This window comes from Lycium barbarum, chromosome 2 (genome assembly GCF_019175385.1).
Source record: "Lycium barbarum isolate Lr01 chromosome 2, ASM1917538v2, whole genome shotgun sequence".
NCBI lineage: Eukaryota > Viridiplantae > Streptophyta > Magnoliopsida > Solanales > Solanaceae > Lycium > Lycium barbarum.
Genome location: NC_083338.1, coordinates 1,034,688 through 1,052,936, shown reverse-complemented (window position 1 = coordinate 1,052,936; position 18,249 = coordinate 1,034,688). Strand labels below are relative to the sequence as shown.

Here is an 18,249-nt window from a genome sequence, read left to right as displayed (position 1 = left end):
GTTGTTTAAGATATGAATTTCCAGGATTTAGGACGTATTTAAAACCGCATATACGTAGGATATACAGTGGGGTATCAAGATAAGAAGAAACATACATTTGATATACATCTGGTATACACACCATTTGTGTATATCTTAGGTATATTATATATACGATTAGAACAGACCAGCACTGTCTCTCTTTTACTCTATTTTTTCAAAAATAAGATACCCTGTCATGAATGTAATCTGTTCGGGTGGATATGATAGAATGATCATATGACATATCGACATTGGTTGTTGATTTTATTTGGTCTGCAAGATCATGGCTGTTTGTTTAAACTGATAAGATTAATGTTGAATGATGAGCTTGAGACTTAGGCCAGTTTACCTTGTCATCGCTGTGTGGTTTAAGTTCAAATTCGATTAATGCTAGATGATAATAGCTCGTCTAGTCTCTTGTAGTCTCTGTTACCTTCTGTTGATTAACGTATTAGTATAATGATATTTGGTTTAGCATTAGATCCCAAGTGTGATTAAGTCATTATGCTGTCATGGTCTTTGTCATGATTGACTGATTAGTATGTCTTTAACCCAGCTTAATTACTGCCTAGTCTAACCATGATCATATGATGTTGTTTGGTTCTGGTTTAACCCATAATAGAAACTGTCTGGCTATGGTGATTCTAGCATATTTAGAGTTGTCTCATTTTCTGTTTTGACCATAGCTTAATAATGCAGTCTTAAGTCATTAAGGGCTGTAGTTATCCTCTCTAGGCTTCAACTTGGACTCAGTTCATTATTAAGGCATCAGTGATTCTTTCACGTGTGTAAGTTAACTGTAGTTAGGTTTGTGTATGTTGCTTTGGTTGTATTTGTTCAAGGGCTGTCAAAGCTATATAAATTGTTCGTCTTGGTCTGGTTTGACCTGATGTAGCTTGATTAATGTATGGGTCGTTGTGAACTTGTTCATCTTGATCTCTTAACTTGAACCAGATCTGAGCCTAATGTCTCAATACCGTGTTTATGATGTGTGCTAGCATGATAACAGCCTTAAGTTTTGTCTAAATATGAGGTTTAAGTTAAACCCCCTTCTCCTTAACTTGGGTGACTAAACACTTTTTTTTTCTCTTGTTATTGTGAGTGTGAGTTAAATCTTGAAATATGTTGTATGCCATATCTCCCACAATGAAACTATCAAAGGTTCTCGGTCATGGAATGTGTTTGTTTCCATTTAAGTTTAATAGATTGAGAAGATAATGGTTAGTTGTATGCATTGTGATCCTTTTATTTCATGCCCACTCTGGATAGAATGGGATATGCTCAAGTGTTTATCTTTGATTGATTCAAAACCGTATCAGCCTATGTATTACCAATATGTGTTATCATCCCCTTTGGATATTGTTTGAGGTTCAAAGGGAAGTACTTGGTTGGAATTGTAAGATTCAGTGAGGTTTAAGTTGATAAGTTGAGGGATTCATATTGATATATCCCACGCATTGTTTAAAGTATGACTTACTTGTCTGTCCATCTGAGTGTGTTTTGAACTTAGACAAAACTGTGCATGCATAGATATTCTAGTATACTGATTAGTATTTAGCATGAGTATGAGTTGTTGTCCAATATATCCGACATATGCCTAACTTGCACTGCTACAAAGCCGCCTATCATCCTTAGCCTTGCCTTATGTGGATACTCACGTATATACGGGAAATGTACAAGATATACGCAATCTACCAATCTGTTTCGCGTTTATATTTTACGTGTTTAATCTCACCCGTTGATTATATACTAATCCTTGTCTTTTATTTTATGCATAAACATCGCATACGAGTCCGCGGGGACTCGTCACCTCCCATTCGGCGTTGGGCTAAAGCCCAACAAAATCTTTCCCTCTGTTCCAGTCTCTCTGTCCGCAGCAAGGAAATAAAATTTTGGCCAAAGCCCAATCAATGCCAACAGCAACAGTACCACAGCAGCAATATAGAGGAAATGATTGGGCCTAAGCCCAATAAGCATTAACAGTTCAGCTGGGCCTTAATAAATGGGCCAAACCCATTTACTCTTTTACTCTCTTCCTTATTTTTTGTGTATTTTTATTTGCTTTTGTATAACTAACATTTATGCTTGTTAATTAAGATAAGCTTTAGTAACATTAAAAGTTTTAGTTTAGTAATGGGTAGTTAACTCCATAAATTATATTCACTTCTAATTTTAAAAACTATTTATAGTATCTATAACACTTATTTGAGTAATTGATTTTCAAAAAAGCATGACTACATCTTTTGGCTAACGGAATAATAATTTATACTTACTATCTTAGAAGTTTAAAACGTCACGAATTTTACATAACATTAGCTCATCCTAAATAAAAGGCAAACTAATTTAACGGATAACTCTTTTACTTTAGTTCATTTCAAACACTTGAAATACACATTTGCTGAAACATCAATATAAATCTTGCAATAACTCTACAAATACATTTTAATTTGTTAGTTAGCGTAATTCATATTCGGAATACATATGAAACATCACTCATCCCATTTCTTTTGGTTTATTTATAATTAAACTCTTATTAAATCACTATATTTTCTACAAGTATATTTTTAAATATTATTATTATACTATCGTTTAAAATTTCAACAACATTTATAGGTCGTATTTCAAAATAGCATTAAAAGTACTTTTTTTTACAAATTATTATTATTCTTACAAGTTCTATTTTAAATAGCATTCTTACATATTTATCTATAACTTTAGCTATACTTACAAACCTACTTTCTTTTTCTATAATACTATATTTACACCTAGCCTAATTAAATTTTAGTCCGGTCGGTTAACCATTGTTAATGGGTCTTAAAGGGTGCCTAATACCTTCCCTTTAGACTAATTGAACCCTTACCTAGAATCTTAAGTTTCGCAGACCTTAAACAGAGCTAACTTTAAAAATAACTTTAATAAACTTTAGGTGTCCTAATTCATCATAAATAATTAGGTGGCGACTCCTTAAAAACAACAAAACAGGAATCACCAAAATGTCGTACTTCTACTTTAACCTCCGAGTTAAAATGGGGTATGACAAGTGGAAGAAGAAATCAGCTAAGCCGTAAAAGAGCAAACTACGGAAGAATAGCCTTTAAGAGTTGTCAAAAAGGGGTTGTCCTAATATTTACAGTGTGAGCAGAGTTAAGTCGTTAAGATGGAATATGCCAGTTATGAATACAGTAGCAACCCATTCATGTAAGTAAATTTAGTTTTTCCCCATGAGAAATTGCTCAGATATGAGAAAAAAAAATCGTCAGTGTTGTAGAGTACAAAGAAATTTCAGAAGATAAGGAACGTTAATTGCAATCCCATCAGAAGAGAAGAATTTATAAATATAAGATGTTGGCCTTGGTCTAAGGGGGAGATGCATAAATCGCTAGTAAGTCCAGTGAGATAATTGAAGACCTGAATGGTTAGTATGAGATATGAAGAACCTCAGTTCAGTTAAGTTGGCATAATGAGATAGTCTCCATGAGGAATATGCCTCATCTTAGAGGAAACCCGAAGTGAGTAGAATGATCGTCGAACGAATCGTGTCAAGATCAATTACTATCGATTAGGCGATCACAGAAAAGCTATGAGATCATGTCCAGATCATGCCATTGCACAAGACTCTAATCTCTAAGGTGCTTGTAAAAGACTTAGCGTACAACCGTACTATGAGTATTTTAGGAAGTATCTCAAAAAAAAAAAAAAAAAAAAATCAAGTATGGGAAGTACAACTCATGATTTAGGAAGACAAGAGAACTAAGGTGAAAGAATTTCAGTACTTCTCCAAGCTAGGAATTCGACTTTCAGACTCTGAAGTGGGTGGAGTTATTGCCCAGAACATGGCATTCCTACTTGGTCATTGAAGTTAGAGAGAATCAGTTTGGTGATTCCTACTTGCTGCAGATGAAAGAGGGGATTCACGAATAGAAAGCCTTAGCTTTTGAACAAGAGGGAGATAATGGTACCTTGAGATATCGAGGCAGATTATGCGTTCCAGATGTTGATGGGCTCAGAGAGCGAATCATGTTAGAAGCTCACAACTCTAGTTATTCCATTTACCCAGGTTCCACTAAGGTGTATCATTATATCAAGGAGATTTACTGCTAACGATATGAAGAAGGATGTGGCAGATTTTGTAGCTAGGTGCCCGAATTGTCTGCAGGTGGAAGCCGAACACCAGAGGCTTGGTGGCTTGACTCATAATGTTGATATTCCTGTCTGGAAATGGGAAATAATCAATATGGGCTTTGTATCAGGTCCACCTCGTTCAGCTAGGAGGTATGATTTAATTTCAGTGATTGTGGACAGACTTACGAAGTCAGCGCACTTCTTGCCAGTTAAGACCACAGATTGAACAAGAAGATTATGCCAAGTCATATGTTAATGAAATTTCCGGATTGTATGGGACCCTAGTGTCCATTATTTTAGATTTTGGTGCTCAGTTCACAGCGAACTTCTGAAAATCCTTTCAGAAAGGATTTGGGTACGGAGGTGAACCTTAGCACAACTTTTCATCCTCAGACAAATGGTCAGAGAGATACGCTATTCAGATCTCATGTTATGATATTCATGTTAGTTCAATACTCAGATATTTATGTCAGCTTAGTACTCAGGTATCAATCCAGTACTCACGTATTCATGCCAGCTCAGTATTCAGCTAATCCAGTATTCAGTTAACTCAGTATTCAGTCAGCCAGTCTTCAGTCAGTTCAATAGACATTCAATTTAGTATCTCAACAGTTTAGTAGTCATGTATTCATTTAGTTCAGTAACCATGTATCCTTGATTTCAATGGTAATTGGGATGATCACCTGTCTCTCATTGAGTTTTCATATAATAATAATTATCAAGCGAGTATTGGGATGGCTCCATTTGAAGCTTTGTATGGGCGAAGGTGTAGATCACCAATTGGTTGGTTAGAAATTGGTAAAGCAGAGTTGCTAGGACCATGTTTGGTTTATCAAGCTATGGAGAAAGTCAAGTTGATACAGAAGCGTTTGAAAATGACGCAGAATTTCCAGAAATTTTACACAAATGTGAGACAGAAGAGATTTATGATGAAGCACCAATATTTTGAGGTATGTAAGCTTTATTTTCATGCTTTTGGTCGTGTGTGGCCAATGTATAGTGCTATTGTGATGTAGCCCTGTGAGGCAATGATATTATGGGTTGTTGTGACAGGTTGGTAGTGCCATATTACAGGGGAAACTCTGGCGAAATTTTTGTAGAATCCTGAATGTTATCATTTGAGGACGAATGTTCCAACAGAGAGGGAGAATGTTACACCTAGGAAATTTCTCCGTTAGCATACCGCGAATAGACCCACGAAGGGTATGACGTATACGACATGTTGATGAGTAAGGAGTAATATTTAATGATTCTAAATGAGATTTCAAAGACATTTGAGGTAGGAGACGAAAGTTGTTAAGGAAAGAAAGGTATATGTTGTGTGTCGGGCAAGGATTACGAGTATCGACATAATGATGGCTTAATGACATTTTGGAGAAGAGTTATAATGTCCCTTATGTATTCCTGCCTCACGTTTCACGTTCGAGTTCATGTATTCGCTATTCATGTCTCATGTTTGGGCACTGATGTTTTCAAGAAACTATGTCATGTCAGTTTTCATGCCCCATGTCATGCTATGTCTCATGTTCCACGCTCAGGTCAGCTATCCAGTGCCCATGTTCATGTCTCAGTATTCACGTTTCCATGTAACCAAGTCATGTTAGTTCAGTCTCCATGTTTCATGTCATGTTTCCTTCACGTTCATGTAATCAAGCCATGTCTAGCCATATTCTTAACCATGACCCATCATTCGAGGACGAATGATTCCAAGGGGGAGATATTGTAACACCCCGCATTTTGGGACTGAGTTTAAGCTCATATCATTAGAGTTCTAGTGGAAACATGGAAGGTTTAAACGTTTTGCGAAAATGGTTAATAGGCCTATTTCGGGCAGCGATAACTCCTTGATCGGTTTGGAATTTTGGAAGGTACTATCAATGAAGTTGTAGTATGTAGAAATACCTTTCTAACTATATAAGGATCAAGCCAATTAGAGATCGGAGCAAGGAGATATGATCGTCTCAATATGGCTAATAGTAAGGCACTTGAAATCCTATAGAATCGGCTAAGTTTTTGATACGTCTGCCTTCCAGTCAAATTTCATGAAAATCCGTTGTGAATTTGAGAAAACTTCCTTGATGAAAGTTGTAGCCCTTTGAAATATCTTTCCAACGGTATCTTACGGCGGTCAAACGGACATCTGTGCAAGAAGTTATGCCCATTTTACCGAGCGCTGTGCAGAACCAACGCCCGTCGCTTCTCGAGGCGCGTGCGGGCGCGTGCGATAGCGCGCGATGGTCCCGCTTCGCGGACCGATCGCGCAACTCTGAGTTTTTAGCTGCAGAATATTGCGCGATGCACCCGCATCGCGGAACCATCGCGAAACAGGTAAATTTCGGGTCAAAAGTCGGGTTTACGCGTTTTCTTGTTATATTTGGGGTTGGGTTTATTTCCCCAACACCCCATTCACGAAAATTCTCTCTAAACTCAGAGACAACAAATCCCAAACCTCAAGAACCTTCCAAGGTAAGTTTTATCATGATTCTAGGTTGAATCCAAGTCCCCAAAACCCTTCAAATCCATACGGTTATGATTGGAATATTATTGTTGGATGTGGAAACCCTAAAACCCGAATTCAAGAGGATTGGACTCCAAAAAGGTAATGTTTCTACTCCCTAATCATTTATAGTTGTGAATTGATGAATTCTTGGGAGAATAATAATTGGGTTTGATGAAGAGAATTATATGAATTATGCTAGAGTTGTTGGATTGTTGACTTGGGATTGTTGTATTCATATGGGTGATGAAGAATGATGTTAATTACATCTAATTGAGATTGTAGCATTAGCTAGAAGTAAAAGAATGGGGATTGGGTGAAGAAAACACCATTAATGAGGGTTATAGAGCTTCATGCCCACTAAGTGTTTGATAAAATGCTTAGATGAACAAAACATGGATATTGTTGCTAATATAGAATCCCTATGGCTTGTATTGCTATATATTGAAGTTGAAGGGATTGAAGGACATTGTGCTACGCTCAAAAGCGGGAAAGTTAAGGTATGTAGAACTTCCATCCACATGTGGGAACCTCTACGTTCTTCCCCATGATCCGTTTCGTAAATTCTATGAAGTTCAAATCCTAGGGCATTAAACCCAACATATTGGTAGCCCGTAATTATGTATGTATGTATGTACATGAATTCCGTATATATGTTCGTTATTGTGTTCCTAAACCTCCATTTCGGACATTAGGAATCATAGCTTAATCCATGAATCATGAATTCTTTCTCATGTGTTCTCATGATGTTTATATGAAATTGTAAAATGTTATTTTACAAATTACAAGCATGTTTTCAAGTCAACTACAAACGTATGATTATGCATTATGGTATTTCTCATGATCAAGTTTACAAGTTATTTCATGAAAATATGTTTACAAGTCCTTTCGTGAAATCATGATTTCAAGACAAGTACAAGTTAATTCACGAAAGTCATGGGCTTCTTAGCCAACTATATTATTTTCATGTTCGGGAGTTGTAATAATACCGAGAAGGCTCAGATAGCCTGAAACTACGTATGCCAACGTAGGATAAGAATCGCTCCGCCAAGTAGGACGATTCCTTCATATGTTCCCCATTGAGGGATTTGGATCCATTCATGTTATGTTCATGTCTCGTGCCCCGGCAAGGTACGAGATGGCTTAGCTGATCGGGCAGAGATCAGACTCCACGCTCCTCCCCGTGGTGGTTTATGTCGGTATTACAGATTATTACAGATTATTACAGATTACTACAGACTATCTCATGCTTCCAGTACTCAGTTTCAGTTTTAAATTTCATGATTTTGTACTCATGCTCATGCTCATGTTCATGTCCAAGTTTTCAGTTTCAGTTCTTACTATGTTATTCCATGTTCCATGTTGTTTCTTCCGGTTGCTTTACATACCAGTAAATTCAATGTGCTGACTTCCCCTTTTTATTTCCCGGGGGCCTGCATTTCACGATGCAGGTACTAATATACAGGACGACACATCTTCTCAGTAGAACAGCATCCGTATCAGCTTATTGGTGAGCCCCATCTCGTTCGGGGTTTAGTCAACTTTTATCTTATGATTAGTTATGCATCTAAAGGTATGCTGGGGGCCTTGTCCCAGTAAGTATGTTTTTCAGTCAGACTCATGATAGAGGTTTCATAGACTAGAACAGACAGTTATGTCATGTCAGATAATCGAAGTCGCATAGCCATTTTGGCTCACTCATGTTTAAACAAGTACTTTATTAAGTATTATGACTTATTACGTTTTATAAAGGCTCATCATGCATTCACGTTATATTCCGCTTATGTTATGCATCATGATGATTCAGCAAGTCATGTGGTTCGCTCGGTCACATGTAGTCAGGCACCGAGTGCCGTGTTACGTCCAGGCCATGGTTCGGGGCGTGACAGGCGGGGCCCTGTCCCGTCATATGATTCTGTATGTATGTTAGAGGCCTGTAGATAGATATGTGGGTTACGGGTTACATCTGTTCAGGTAGGTACGTACGATTGTGTGACGTTATTCGTATGTTAGCCTTATCGGCTTATCTGTAAATTTTTGTATGTTCAGGTATGTATATGTTCGCGCGCGTGCCGTATCTGTATCGGCCTGGTTTTGTAAACATCTGTTTGAAAAAAAAATCTGTATGATACGGAATTCTGTTAAGTAGGTAGGTATGTACGGGTACCCAGTTAGGGTACCAGTCGCGGCCCACAGGGTTGGGTCGTGACATAATCAAATATGGAAAAGAAGATATTACGAGATGGAATTACGGAAGAAGATGTTGAAGAAAAAGACTTACTCAAATCAAGGTGCAAGAATTATGGAAAGAATATTTACTACGGTCATATGGAAGAAAAATATTCTAGAAAATAAAAAGATCGAGATCAATTTGTTACTTAAGGAAGGTCCACAATCTACGGAGTATCAAGATATGCCAAAAGTCTTAAGTGCACAAAAATGTTCATGTTCGGAGTGATCAAAGTCCAAATACTAGAAGACGAATGTGATTACATTCAAATTAATATAAATCAAGATCCCAGGTGAAATGAAGAAGATCTTGAAATTCTCTTGGGTTGTCTAAATAAAAGCTCAAATTTGTACAGCCAGAAACTTGCCAAACGAAAGCAGTCTTTGACGAGATTCATCAATTAAGCAAAGAATTTTAATTTCGGAAAGCTCACCGTACAAGGAAATTTCTACGGCTTAGAAGTGAGGTTATAAAGATCAAGTAAGATATCTATTGTACTGAGTCATAAAAGGAAGGAAATAAGTCAGTGTTGAAATTATTCCTTTTATGACACTGAAGTAATATGGGTCAGAATCTTCTCCAAACAAAGTGATGAAGTCAACGTCCACATGTATCAAGAAAGAATCCTTCTTAATGGACCAAGGCTTTAATGTTATAAAAGCCAACAAGCCATTAGGACCAAGCCTTCTCACGTTACTCCTAATTCAAACAATATTGGGAAGTTGGAAAATAATGTAGTAAGAAGATATTTCTATAATATTCCAAGAGTTCAAATATGGTATACATTATAACGGTGTCAAGAAAGGAATGTCTGCAAAATTCGTGGAGCAAATATTGTGCAATCAATTGAGGAGAAAATTCATCAAAGCTGAAGATACTATTTCAATTAGAAGATTCACCGTATCAAGACAAATCAGATTCCTTGGAGCATGACGAGCCACTATTTAAAGAAGAAGTGTTAAACTGGTTCAGCACGCAGCCACTTATACTTTCGTCTCAACCTTCTCAAGTTCTTTGCTCTACTTTTCATAAGCATTGTAATCCTGAGTGACTTACTGTGTAAACAAAAAAGAGAGGAGAGATATAGTATAGTTGGTGAGGCTTTGTATTGAGAGGTTGTGTCATTATTCGTTTATTTGGTGAGCGAGTGAAAACCAAAGAGTCGTTGTTGGTGAGCGAGTGAAAAACCAATTTTGTACATTGTTGATGAGCGTGTCAAAACCAAACCTTGTTCGTTGTTGGTGAGCGAGTGAAAACCAACCTTGTAAACGTTGGTGGTGAACGAGGAAAACCACAAAGGTTGTACTCAACTCAAACTACAAAGAGCTTAAAGAGATAACCTCCTTGCAACCCAAGGGGACTGGATTAGGATACCACATTGGTTCCGAACCAGTATAAAAATTTCTGGTGTCATTTATTTTATTGCTCTCATATTATATTCTGCACCCTTACTATTTATTGTGGTTTATACTTGTGCAAATCGAAGGACTGATAATTTTGTGCAGGCTGTCTCGCTATCAGTCGACTGGCACCAAACAGTAGTCGACTAGATTTTTTAACAGGCTTACAATTCACCCCCCCCCCCCCCTCTTGTACTTTCAGTTGTCACGTTCTTAGTCTTCAACTAAGCACACGTGCGGTACTTGACAACTTGCTTACGATCTTGCTATGCTAAGTCAGCCTAGATTACTACACTCAAGATCGCTAAGGAAATAATAATTAAGAAAGACAGAAGAAATTTGCTAGAGGAAGCTTTCTACTATAGAAGACTTGGTTGATTTTTTGTTTGATGATTTTTACAAATAGATGCCCCTCTATTATACTACTCACCTAAGGACTAGTATGCAAATAATAATTAATGTATAAATCCTTACCTATTTACTAAGAAGTCCCTACCTATTTACTAAGAAGTCTCTTCTCTAGAATTATCTACTATGCTAAAATATTCTAAGGCCTTCTTAAGAAATCTTCTAGCAAATTCATAAAAATCTAGAGCAATTTCATAAGAATCTCCATAGCTCTAGAATCATCCACACATACTAGACCTTTTTCCATGTCAGTATCCACATGGCAGAAATAATTTCAAATGGCACCTAGGTGTCATGATGACGTGGCGGGTCATCACATGAGGGACTAAAAATCTAAAATCTAAATTGAACAAGTAAACAAGAAACGGAAAGTGAAGAGAAGTAATTTATCACACCAAAACCAATAAATCCTAAATAAACATAAACAGTAGAACAAGTTCTTTCCCAAAGATAGTGAACACATTTGAACGGGCACACAGTTCAACAGAGTGGGGCTCATCATTTCATATGATGCCAATTCATCACACTGCATGCCTGCCACGTGGAGCAAATATGACAAAAAACGCCCACGGAAATCTCTACCTCATCTCTTGAACTCCATAGTTCTTCCATTTCTAGAATTGCTTTATTCAAGAACTAGAGTTGTTAAGGTAATTATTTTCTTTGAGCTAAGAGTGAAGTAGTCTCAAGTTCAAAAAAAGAAAAAAAAATGGTATTGCTGGTTATTGTATTAATTAGTGGTTAAATGATGTTTATATAATCTTCTTATTATAGTTCTTGGCTGCTTTTCATTAAATATCATGTAACTCTACCCTTATCTTCTTGAGCTCCATTGTTCTTCCATTTTTTTGAATTCCATTGTTCAAGAACTAGAGTTGTTAAGGTAATTATTTTTGTTGAGCTAAGAGAGAAGTAGAATTTCCAGTTCAAAAAAAAAAGATTTGGTATTGGTGGTCATTGGATTAGTGGTTAAATGATGTTTATATAATCTTCTTATTATAGTTCTTGGCTGCTTTTTACTTTTAAAAAAAAGAAGCGAAATTAGCTTGGAACTTCGTAGCTAATCTGTCGCTAAATAGCTTGTAATTAACAGAATTTTTTATAATCCGTGATATTCTGTAGCTAAATATGATTAGCAACGGATTGTGTTGTTTAACTATAGCGTTTGACCGTGGCTAATTCCTGATGTCAGTAGCTAGTATTCCTGATTTCTTTTGAATGTTCAGAATTTATTCTTATACTTCTAGGTAAAGGAACTGCTAAAACAATTGTTGGCTTGGTGGTCTTTGGATTTGTGGTTGAATGATGTTTACATAATCTTCTTATTATATTGGCTGTTGTGCCACTTTAAATTAGCTACGAACTTCGTAACTCACCGAATAGATTGTATCTAACAGAATTTTTTGATAATCCATGCTAGTCCGTCGTTAAATTGGATTAGCAATGGACTCTATTGTTTAATTATAGAATTTAGCCATTGCTAATTCTTTTAGTAGTAGTATCCTACCACTAAATATTTCTTTTTACTGCTGATAATTTATTCCTATAATTCTAGGTTAAGGAGGTGCTATTGTTTAAAATGTCGTCAAAGCCGTTAGACTATGAGAATTTGAATGAAAATGTGAAGAAGTGTCAATATGCAGTTAGAGGTGAGCTCTATCTTCGAGCTTCTCAACTTCAGAAGGAAGGCAAAAAGGTAAGCATTTTCAGTTTCCATCGAACGCAACCGAATTCTACCGAACTCGTAGTATATACTGTGCATCCGCTGCTCTTTATATTTAGACATTTTATAATTTTAAATTCGGGGGGAATTAACCCCTTTGTTCGAAAAGTATACTGTGCCAATAGGATAAAAATGAATGTTTTTTGTATATGTAGTATATCAATTTTTCAAATCCCCTTGGCATAAAGAAATATTCAATTTTAGTGGAAAATATGGATCAAAGTTGTTATAGGTTTAACAAGTTCGAATCCCGTGTGGACGCTTGCATTTATTTTTTAAAATATTCGGTTGTTAGGATTTTTGGATTTGCCACTACCAGAGTATCAGTAGGATTCCAATTTCCAAATAGCACCTGATTCTGTGAAGCCTATTATTTCAAATTTTGGTCTTCATTGGTGCTTTATTAAACCAGGATTTTTTTTTTTTGGGTGATTCAAAAGCTTTTTTGTTCCCCTTATTTTTTTAACAGTATCAAGCAATGTCATTGAGAGTACTAGTGTAACTATACCAAGGTTCTTTTTACTGTGCAGATTATATTCACAAATGTTGGTAATCCTCACGCCCTCGGGCAGAAGCCACTGACGTTTCCACGCCAGGTTTGTTGTGATCATCGATCATCTGTTCTATGTGATGGTTATGGTTTGGTACACGTAAAGCATCGGTACTCTTTAATTTCAGGTCATTGCTCTCTGCCAAGCTCCATTTTTACTGGATGATCCTAATGTTGGACTCTTATTCCCTGCTGATGCAATCGCAAGGGCTAAACATTATCTTTCGTTGAACTCAGGAGGTCTAGGTATCCTTTCTCACTTGAACTATATATTATTGTAGAAATTGAGTAATTTTATCATCCACGTAGCTCGGACCTTACCGAAAATGCTTCAGCACCCGTATCGGTTAATCGGAAAATGCATAGCTTTTGGAGGATCCAACACACACGGCTGTACTTTTGAGGAGTCAGAGTAACATAAAATAACCTTCATCTCATATAGAAACACAAACAAAACTTTTTAAATTTTCCTCAGGAATTACTATCCCTTTTTTATGTTCTAGTGAACGTTGGATTATTGTTGTCATCATTTACTCCTTTTGCACACTTAATTTATAGTTTTGTCTTATGTTCTTAAAATTCTAATCTTATTATCTCGTTGATAGAAAGCCGTGCATTTATCATCTCTGTTTTGAGAAATGATAACTTCATACTGCTCGTGAACTAGGTGCTTATAGCGACTCCCGTGGCATTCCTGGTGTAAGGAAAGAAATTGCAGATTTCATTGAGAGACGTGATGGATATCCGAGGTCATATGGCTTTTTATCATTCTAACTGGTCTCTTTACCATGATTTCGATTTTAGTTAATTGAGCTCATACTTATTATTCATTTTCAGTGATCCAGAACTCATATTTCTAACGGACGGTGCCAGCAAAGGAATAATGCAGATATTACATACTATCATCCGGGGCCCTGCTGACGGGGTAACTAGTATAAACAAAAAGAAGAAAAAAGGATAACAAATATTTTCTGAAAATTCTTTGAGGTTATTGGTTTCACGCGCATTGTAATATTTGTTATCGTTATGTACTACTTGTTAGGTGTTGGTCCCGGTTCCACAGTATCCGCTATACTCCGCTACAATATCACTGTACGGGGGTTCTCTTGTTCCATACTATCTTGAAGAGACTGCGGACTGGGGCCTTGATATCAATGATCTTCAGCAATCTATTGGACAAGCCCGACAAAACGGAATAACTGTGAGTATGCCTAAATTTTGGTTTCCAGATATGCACACGCACATACTCACCTGTGTGGTTATGTACATTTCCCATTTTGAGGGGTTTAGGCTGTGCTGGAGTCCATATCTTGTACTGTTGTCGGTCCGAAAGTCGGTCTTTTTTTTTTTTTTTTCTTTTTTTGGGCAGTTTTGGATGTGTTTTTACTCTTATAAAAGGGACTGTCACAGCATTTCGGGAACTGATACATATTTTTGAGGACAGGCAAACTTGAAAAGCTAATTTGTGGGGCTGGTTCCCTTCAAATTGTGCATTTTTACGAGGATTTAAGTTATTTACACCGACAATGTAGTCAAATTTTTACACTATCTGTGTAATTTGACTTGTTATGGTTTCTAGGTTAGATTTACTTGATTGTGTAAATATTTGTTATACCATCCATGCATAGGAGTTAAATACTTTTTAACTTGTAACGTTTTACTGTATCTTGTGTTGTTCATTATAATTAGCATATGCAATTGTACGTGCAAACAGCTTATGCTTATATTATTGCCTAGGTACGAGCAATGGTGATTATAAACCCCGGAAATCCTACTGGACAGTGTCTTAGTGAAGCAAATCTTAGACAAATAATACAATTCTGCTATGAAGAAAATTTGGTTTTACTTGGAGATGAAGTTTATCAGCAAAATATTTACCAAGATGAGCACCCTTTCATAAGTGCAAGGAAGGTATATACATATATAAGTTTTTTATTTCAAGAATTTGTTAACTGACAAATATTATTGGATCTCGAATAATATTTTATGTTCTCCAAATTTGTAGGTTTTATTTGATATGGGTCCGCCCATAAGCAAGGAGCTTCAACTAGTTTCGTTTCATACAGTTTCCAAAGGTTATTGGGGAGAATGCGGACAGCGTGGTGGATACTTTGAGATGACCAACATTCCTTCCAAGGTTTGTTTCGTCGTTCCCAATTCCAACGGCAGTGATTGAAGTTTACTAGGAATAATCGTTGCTTCTACTAATGTGCTTACCCCTCTATGTCGAGTTGCCTTTTATGGTTTAAATTGGCAATGCAGTTCTTTTCATAGTTAAAGATTTATTTATCTCAATTTTTCTTACGGCAGGGTTACAGTGGATGCTTTTTGTTTATGCTGGTATAGAAATGAACCCGAGTTGATATTGAAGGGGAAAATATTGGATTAACTAACTTTTTGTTTATGCTGGTATAGAAATGAACCCGAGTTGATATTGAAGGGGAAAAGTATTGGATTAACTAACTTTATTTGTGGGGCTAGACATCAGTTTGAGTCAGTGGCGGGGTCATTTGATACCCTTCGCCGAAAAATTACAGTGTAGATACGTGAAAAAAAGAAGTTATATATACTAGATGTTAATCTCTTTGGCTTCTTTGTGTGTTTACATTTTTATATTTTGATTCTTCTTAATGAAAATTCCGGTTCCGCTACTGGCTTGAGCTATTCCAAAATGCATTATGTTATAAAACATTGATGGTCATTTTATAGGCCAAAAATCTATGTACTCCTGAGATATATTATTTTCTCTCGCATTTGATGTTGCAGTCTGTTGAAGAGATATACAAGGTTGCTTCGATATCGCTCAGTCCAAATGTGTCTGCACAGATATTTGTGAGTACTCTTTATTTATTTCCTTCAAGATTGCGAGGAAATCTTATTGTATTATAAATTTAGCAATCAACTTTCCTTCGACCATCAACAATTTGCTACCTTCTTTTTATGCTATCTAAAGATTGTGGCCAGTTTGCTCTTTTTAATCCTAAACCTTCTTCTAACAAGAAATGATTGTATTCTGTTTCTTTCCGACAGTTGGGGTTACTGGCAAACCCCCCTAAGCCCGGAGATATCTCATATGAGCAATTTTCCAGAGAAAGGTATTTTACTGCTTACATCTGTGCTACATAAAATTCGTGAACTTCATATGTGGAAGTGTTGGAATTAGAGTAGAAAGCCTCACTGTCTTCCCTATGTTTCGATTTATGTTGCTTGGACTCTTAAAAATGCCAACGGGTGCATGTCGGATCCTCTAGAAGTAGTGCATTTTTTGGATGATCCAACACTGGTGTAACAACACTTTTTGAGAGTCCGAGCAGCACAGAGTTTGAGTGCCATTGTATGCTTAGGCGTTGAACTCTGTCTCGCCGACTTCTATCGTACCTAACATGAATATAGAGAAAGCTCAAAAAATTAGTGTACTCATCTTATGATATTATGATGCATTTCTATGACTTCATGACTGTCATTCATGTCAAGAAGGAAAAGGGAACGGGATTTGTTTCCTTACGTATGTGTAAATATGACTACTAATGGTTCGAGTTTTTGGTTAATCAGATTTTCCTTTTCTCCTTCATGGCGGTGATTGCTATTTTCTTCTTACACATGCAAATAAAATTTTCTCTTAAGTGACAAATAGTAATTGATACTTGTTGCAGCAAAGGGATCCTTGAGTCGCTAAGGAGGAGGGCACATCTAATGACCGACGGGTTCAATAGCTGCAGAAATGTTGTTTGTAATTTCACAGAAGGCAAGTAATCTATTTCCCCTTTTTTCGTATTCGATTAAACCAGGTAACCATTTACATTTTGCGAGGTAATATTTAAACAGGCGCTATGTATTCCTTCCCACAAATTAAATTGCCTCCCGGAGCGATAGTCGCTGCGAAGGAACTCGGGAAAGCTCCTGATGTTTTCTATTGTCTCAAGCTATTGGAAGCGACGGGCATCTCCACCGTCCCGGGTTCGGGTTTTGGTCAAAAGGAAGGGTGAGTTCATTCTCTTTATCAGATTTTCAGTTTATTTCCGAAAATCCATAATTCTGTACCAAAATTGGAAGCTATTTTAAAGGGGGGAAGATCGCTTGATGTGCTATTTCAAATGTTCTTTTAGTTATATGACCCTTTCGGAAGAGTCGGTCCGGGCGACATATAACGGAAGGAAATCTGCAAATAAATACAAGAGACCTTTATGGGGCCGTTTTGTTTACTTCAAATTGTAACGCGTAAAAAATCTCAAACAGCCATTTTTTAGTCCTTGCAATTGAAAAAAAGTCGATTGTCATGGAGTTCCAAATTTCCTTGGTGGAATTCCAAGCAGAATTTAAAACTGAATGTGGCCTATTTTTCAAAGACATGGCCGAAAAGTGGCCGGTGAGCGCTATTTTACTATTGTAATTGGTTATAGGAGATCATTTCCTGTGACGCTTGTAACTAACTGGTTATAGAAGATCATTTCCTAAGACGTTATGCTCCGTCCAATTAGTTTAACTAAAGCCAATTTATTAAACTTGTTTGCTTCTATATGTAGGGTGTTCCACCTAAGGACAACTATCTTGCCAGCAGAAGAAGATATGCCTGCAATAATGGCTAGTTTCAAAAAGTTCAACGATGAATTCATGCAGCAATATGAATAAGCACAGAGGCTATTCGATTGTGTAGACGATTTGAGTCCTTATTTAATATGTTGACTATCTTTTCCTGTTGATGAATTATTTTTCAGTAAGTTATGGAGATTTGCAGGACCTCTTAGTTTTGTCACATAATTGACTTCTTTCTAGGTTGAAAAACTTTAGAATCTTTTTCAATCACATCTTTGTAGGGAAAAGTGCAAAAACAATTAAAAAAGTTATGAAACTGGTTCTTTATGCCATTTACTTTTATTTGTTACAGGATTTTAAAATATAATTTTACTTATAAATTAAAAAAAAATGAATGTAAACATAGGTCCACCTTTATCTTTGAAAAATTACAAGTAAAGTACACTTATATCACATTGGAAGGTTTATTAGTGTTAAGAGCAGATATAATACAATTTGGCGGTACAATTTCCTTTTTAGCCAAAAAGATCGTAACCTTTCTCTCACCAGAAACAATCAGAGTTTAAAAAAAAAATTGTCCCTTAATAAAATGATTTATATCTACATAATGTATAAAGTTTTTTTTTTAAATCATAATTTTCAAAAATATTTCTCTGTGTTTAAACTTTGTGTCTAGTTAAATGTGGTAAAAAAGTATATATTTAAATGGTCAAACGAAATACGTTTTACCGTTTAATTATGAAGATAAAATTTACGTTTAATTAT

General features: G+C 36.3%; 1 protein-coding gene across 3 annotated transcripts; it reads left to right on the top strand.

Annotated features, from left to right (window-relative positions):
- Positions 1-11,180: 11,180 nt before the first annotated feature.
- Positions 11,181-17,751, top strand: LOC132625552 (glutamate--glyoxylate aminotransferase 2). Of its 3 annotated transcripts, none has more exons than XM_060340154.1 (14): positions 11,181-11,328; positions 12,234-12,374; positions 12,932-12,997; positions 13,080-13,197; positions 13,619-13,700; positions 13,789-13,876; positions 13,994-14,152; positions 14,689-14,862; positions 14,957-15,088; positions 15,718-15,783; positions 15,982-16,046; positions 16,605-16,696; positions 16,777-16,933; positions 17,475-17,751. In XM_060340154.1, exons 1-14 carry the CDS (start codon positions 11,209-11,211, stop codon positions 17,578-17,580), a joined length of 1,566 nt encoding a protein of 521 aa, XP_060196137.1. In that variant the 5' UTR covers positions 11,181-11,208; the 3' UTR covers positions 17,581-17,751. The 3 variants fall into 3 exon arrangements, with proteins under 3 accessions (XP_060196137.1, XP_060196141.1, XP_060196148.1); XM_060340158.1 differs by having other exon boundaries at positions 11,295-11,390; XM_060340165.1 differs by lacking the exon at positions 11,181-11,328 and adding an exon at positions 11,408-11,561.
- The last annotated feature ends 498 nt before the right edge of the window (positions 17,752-18,249 follow it).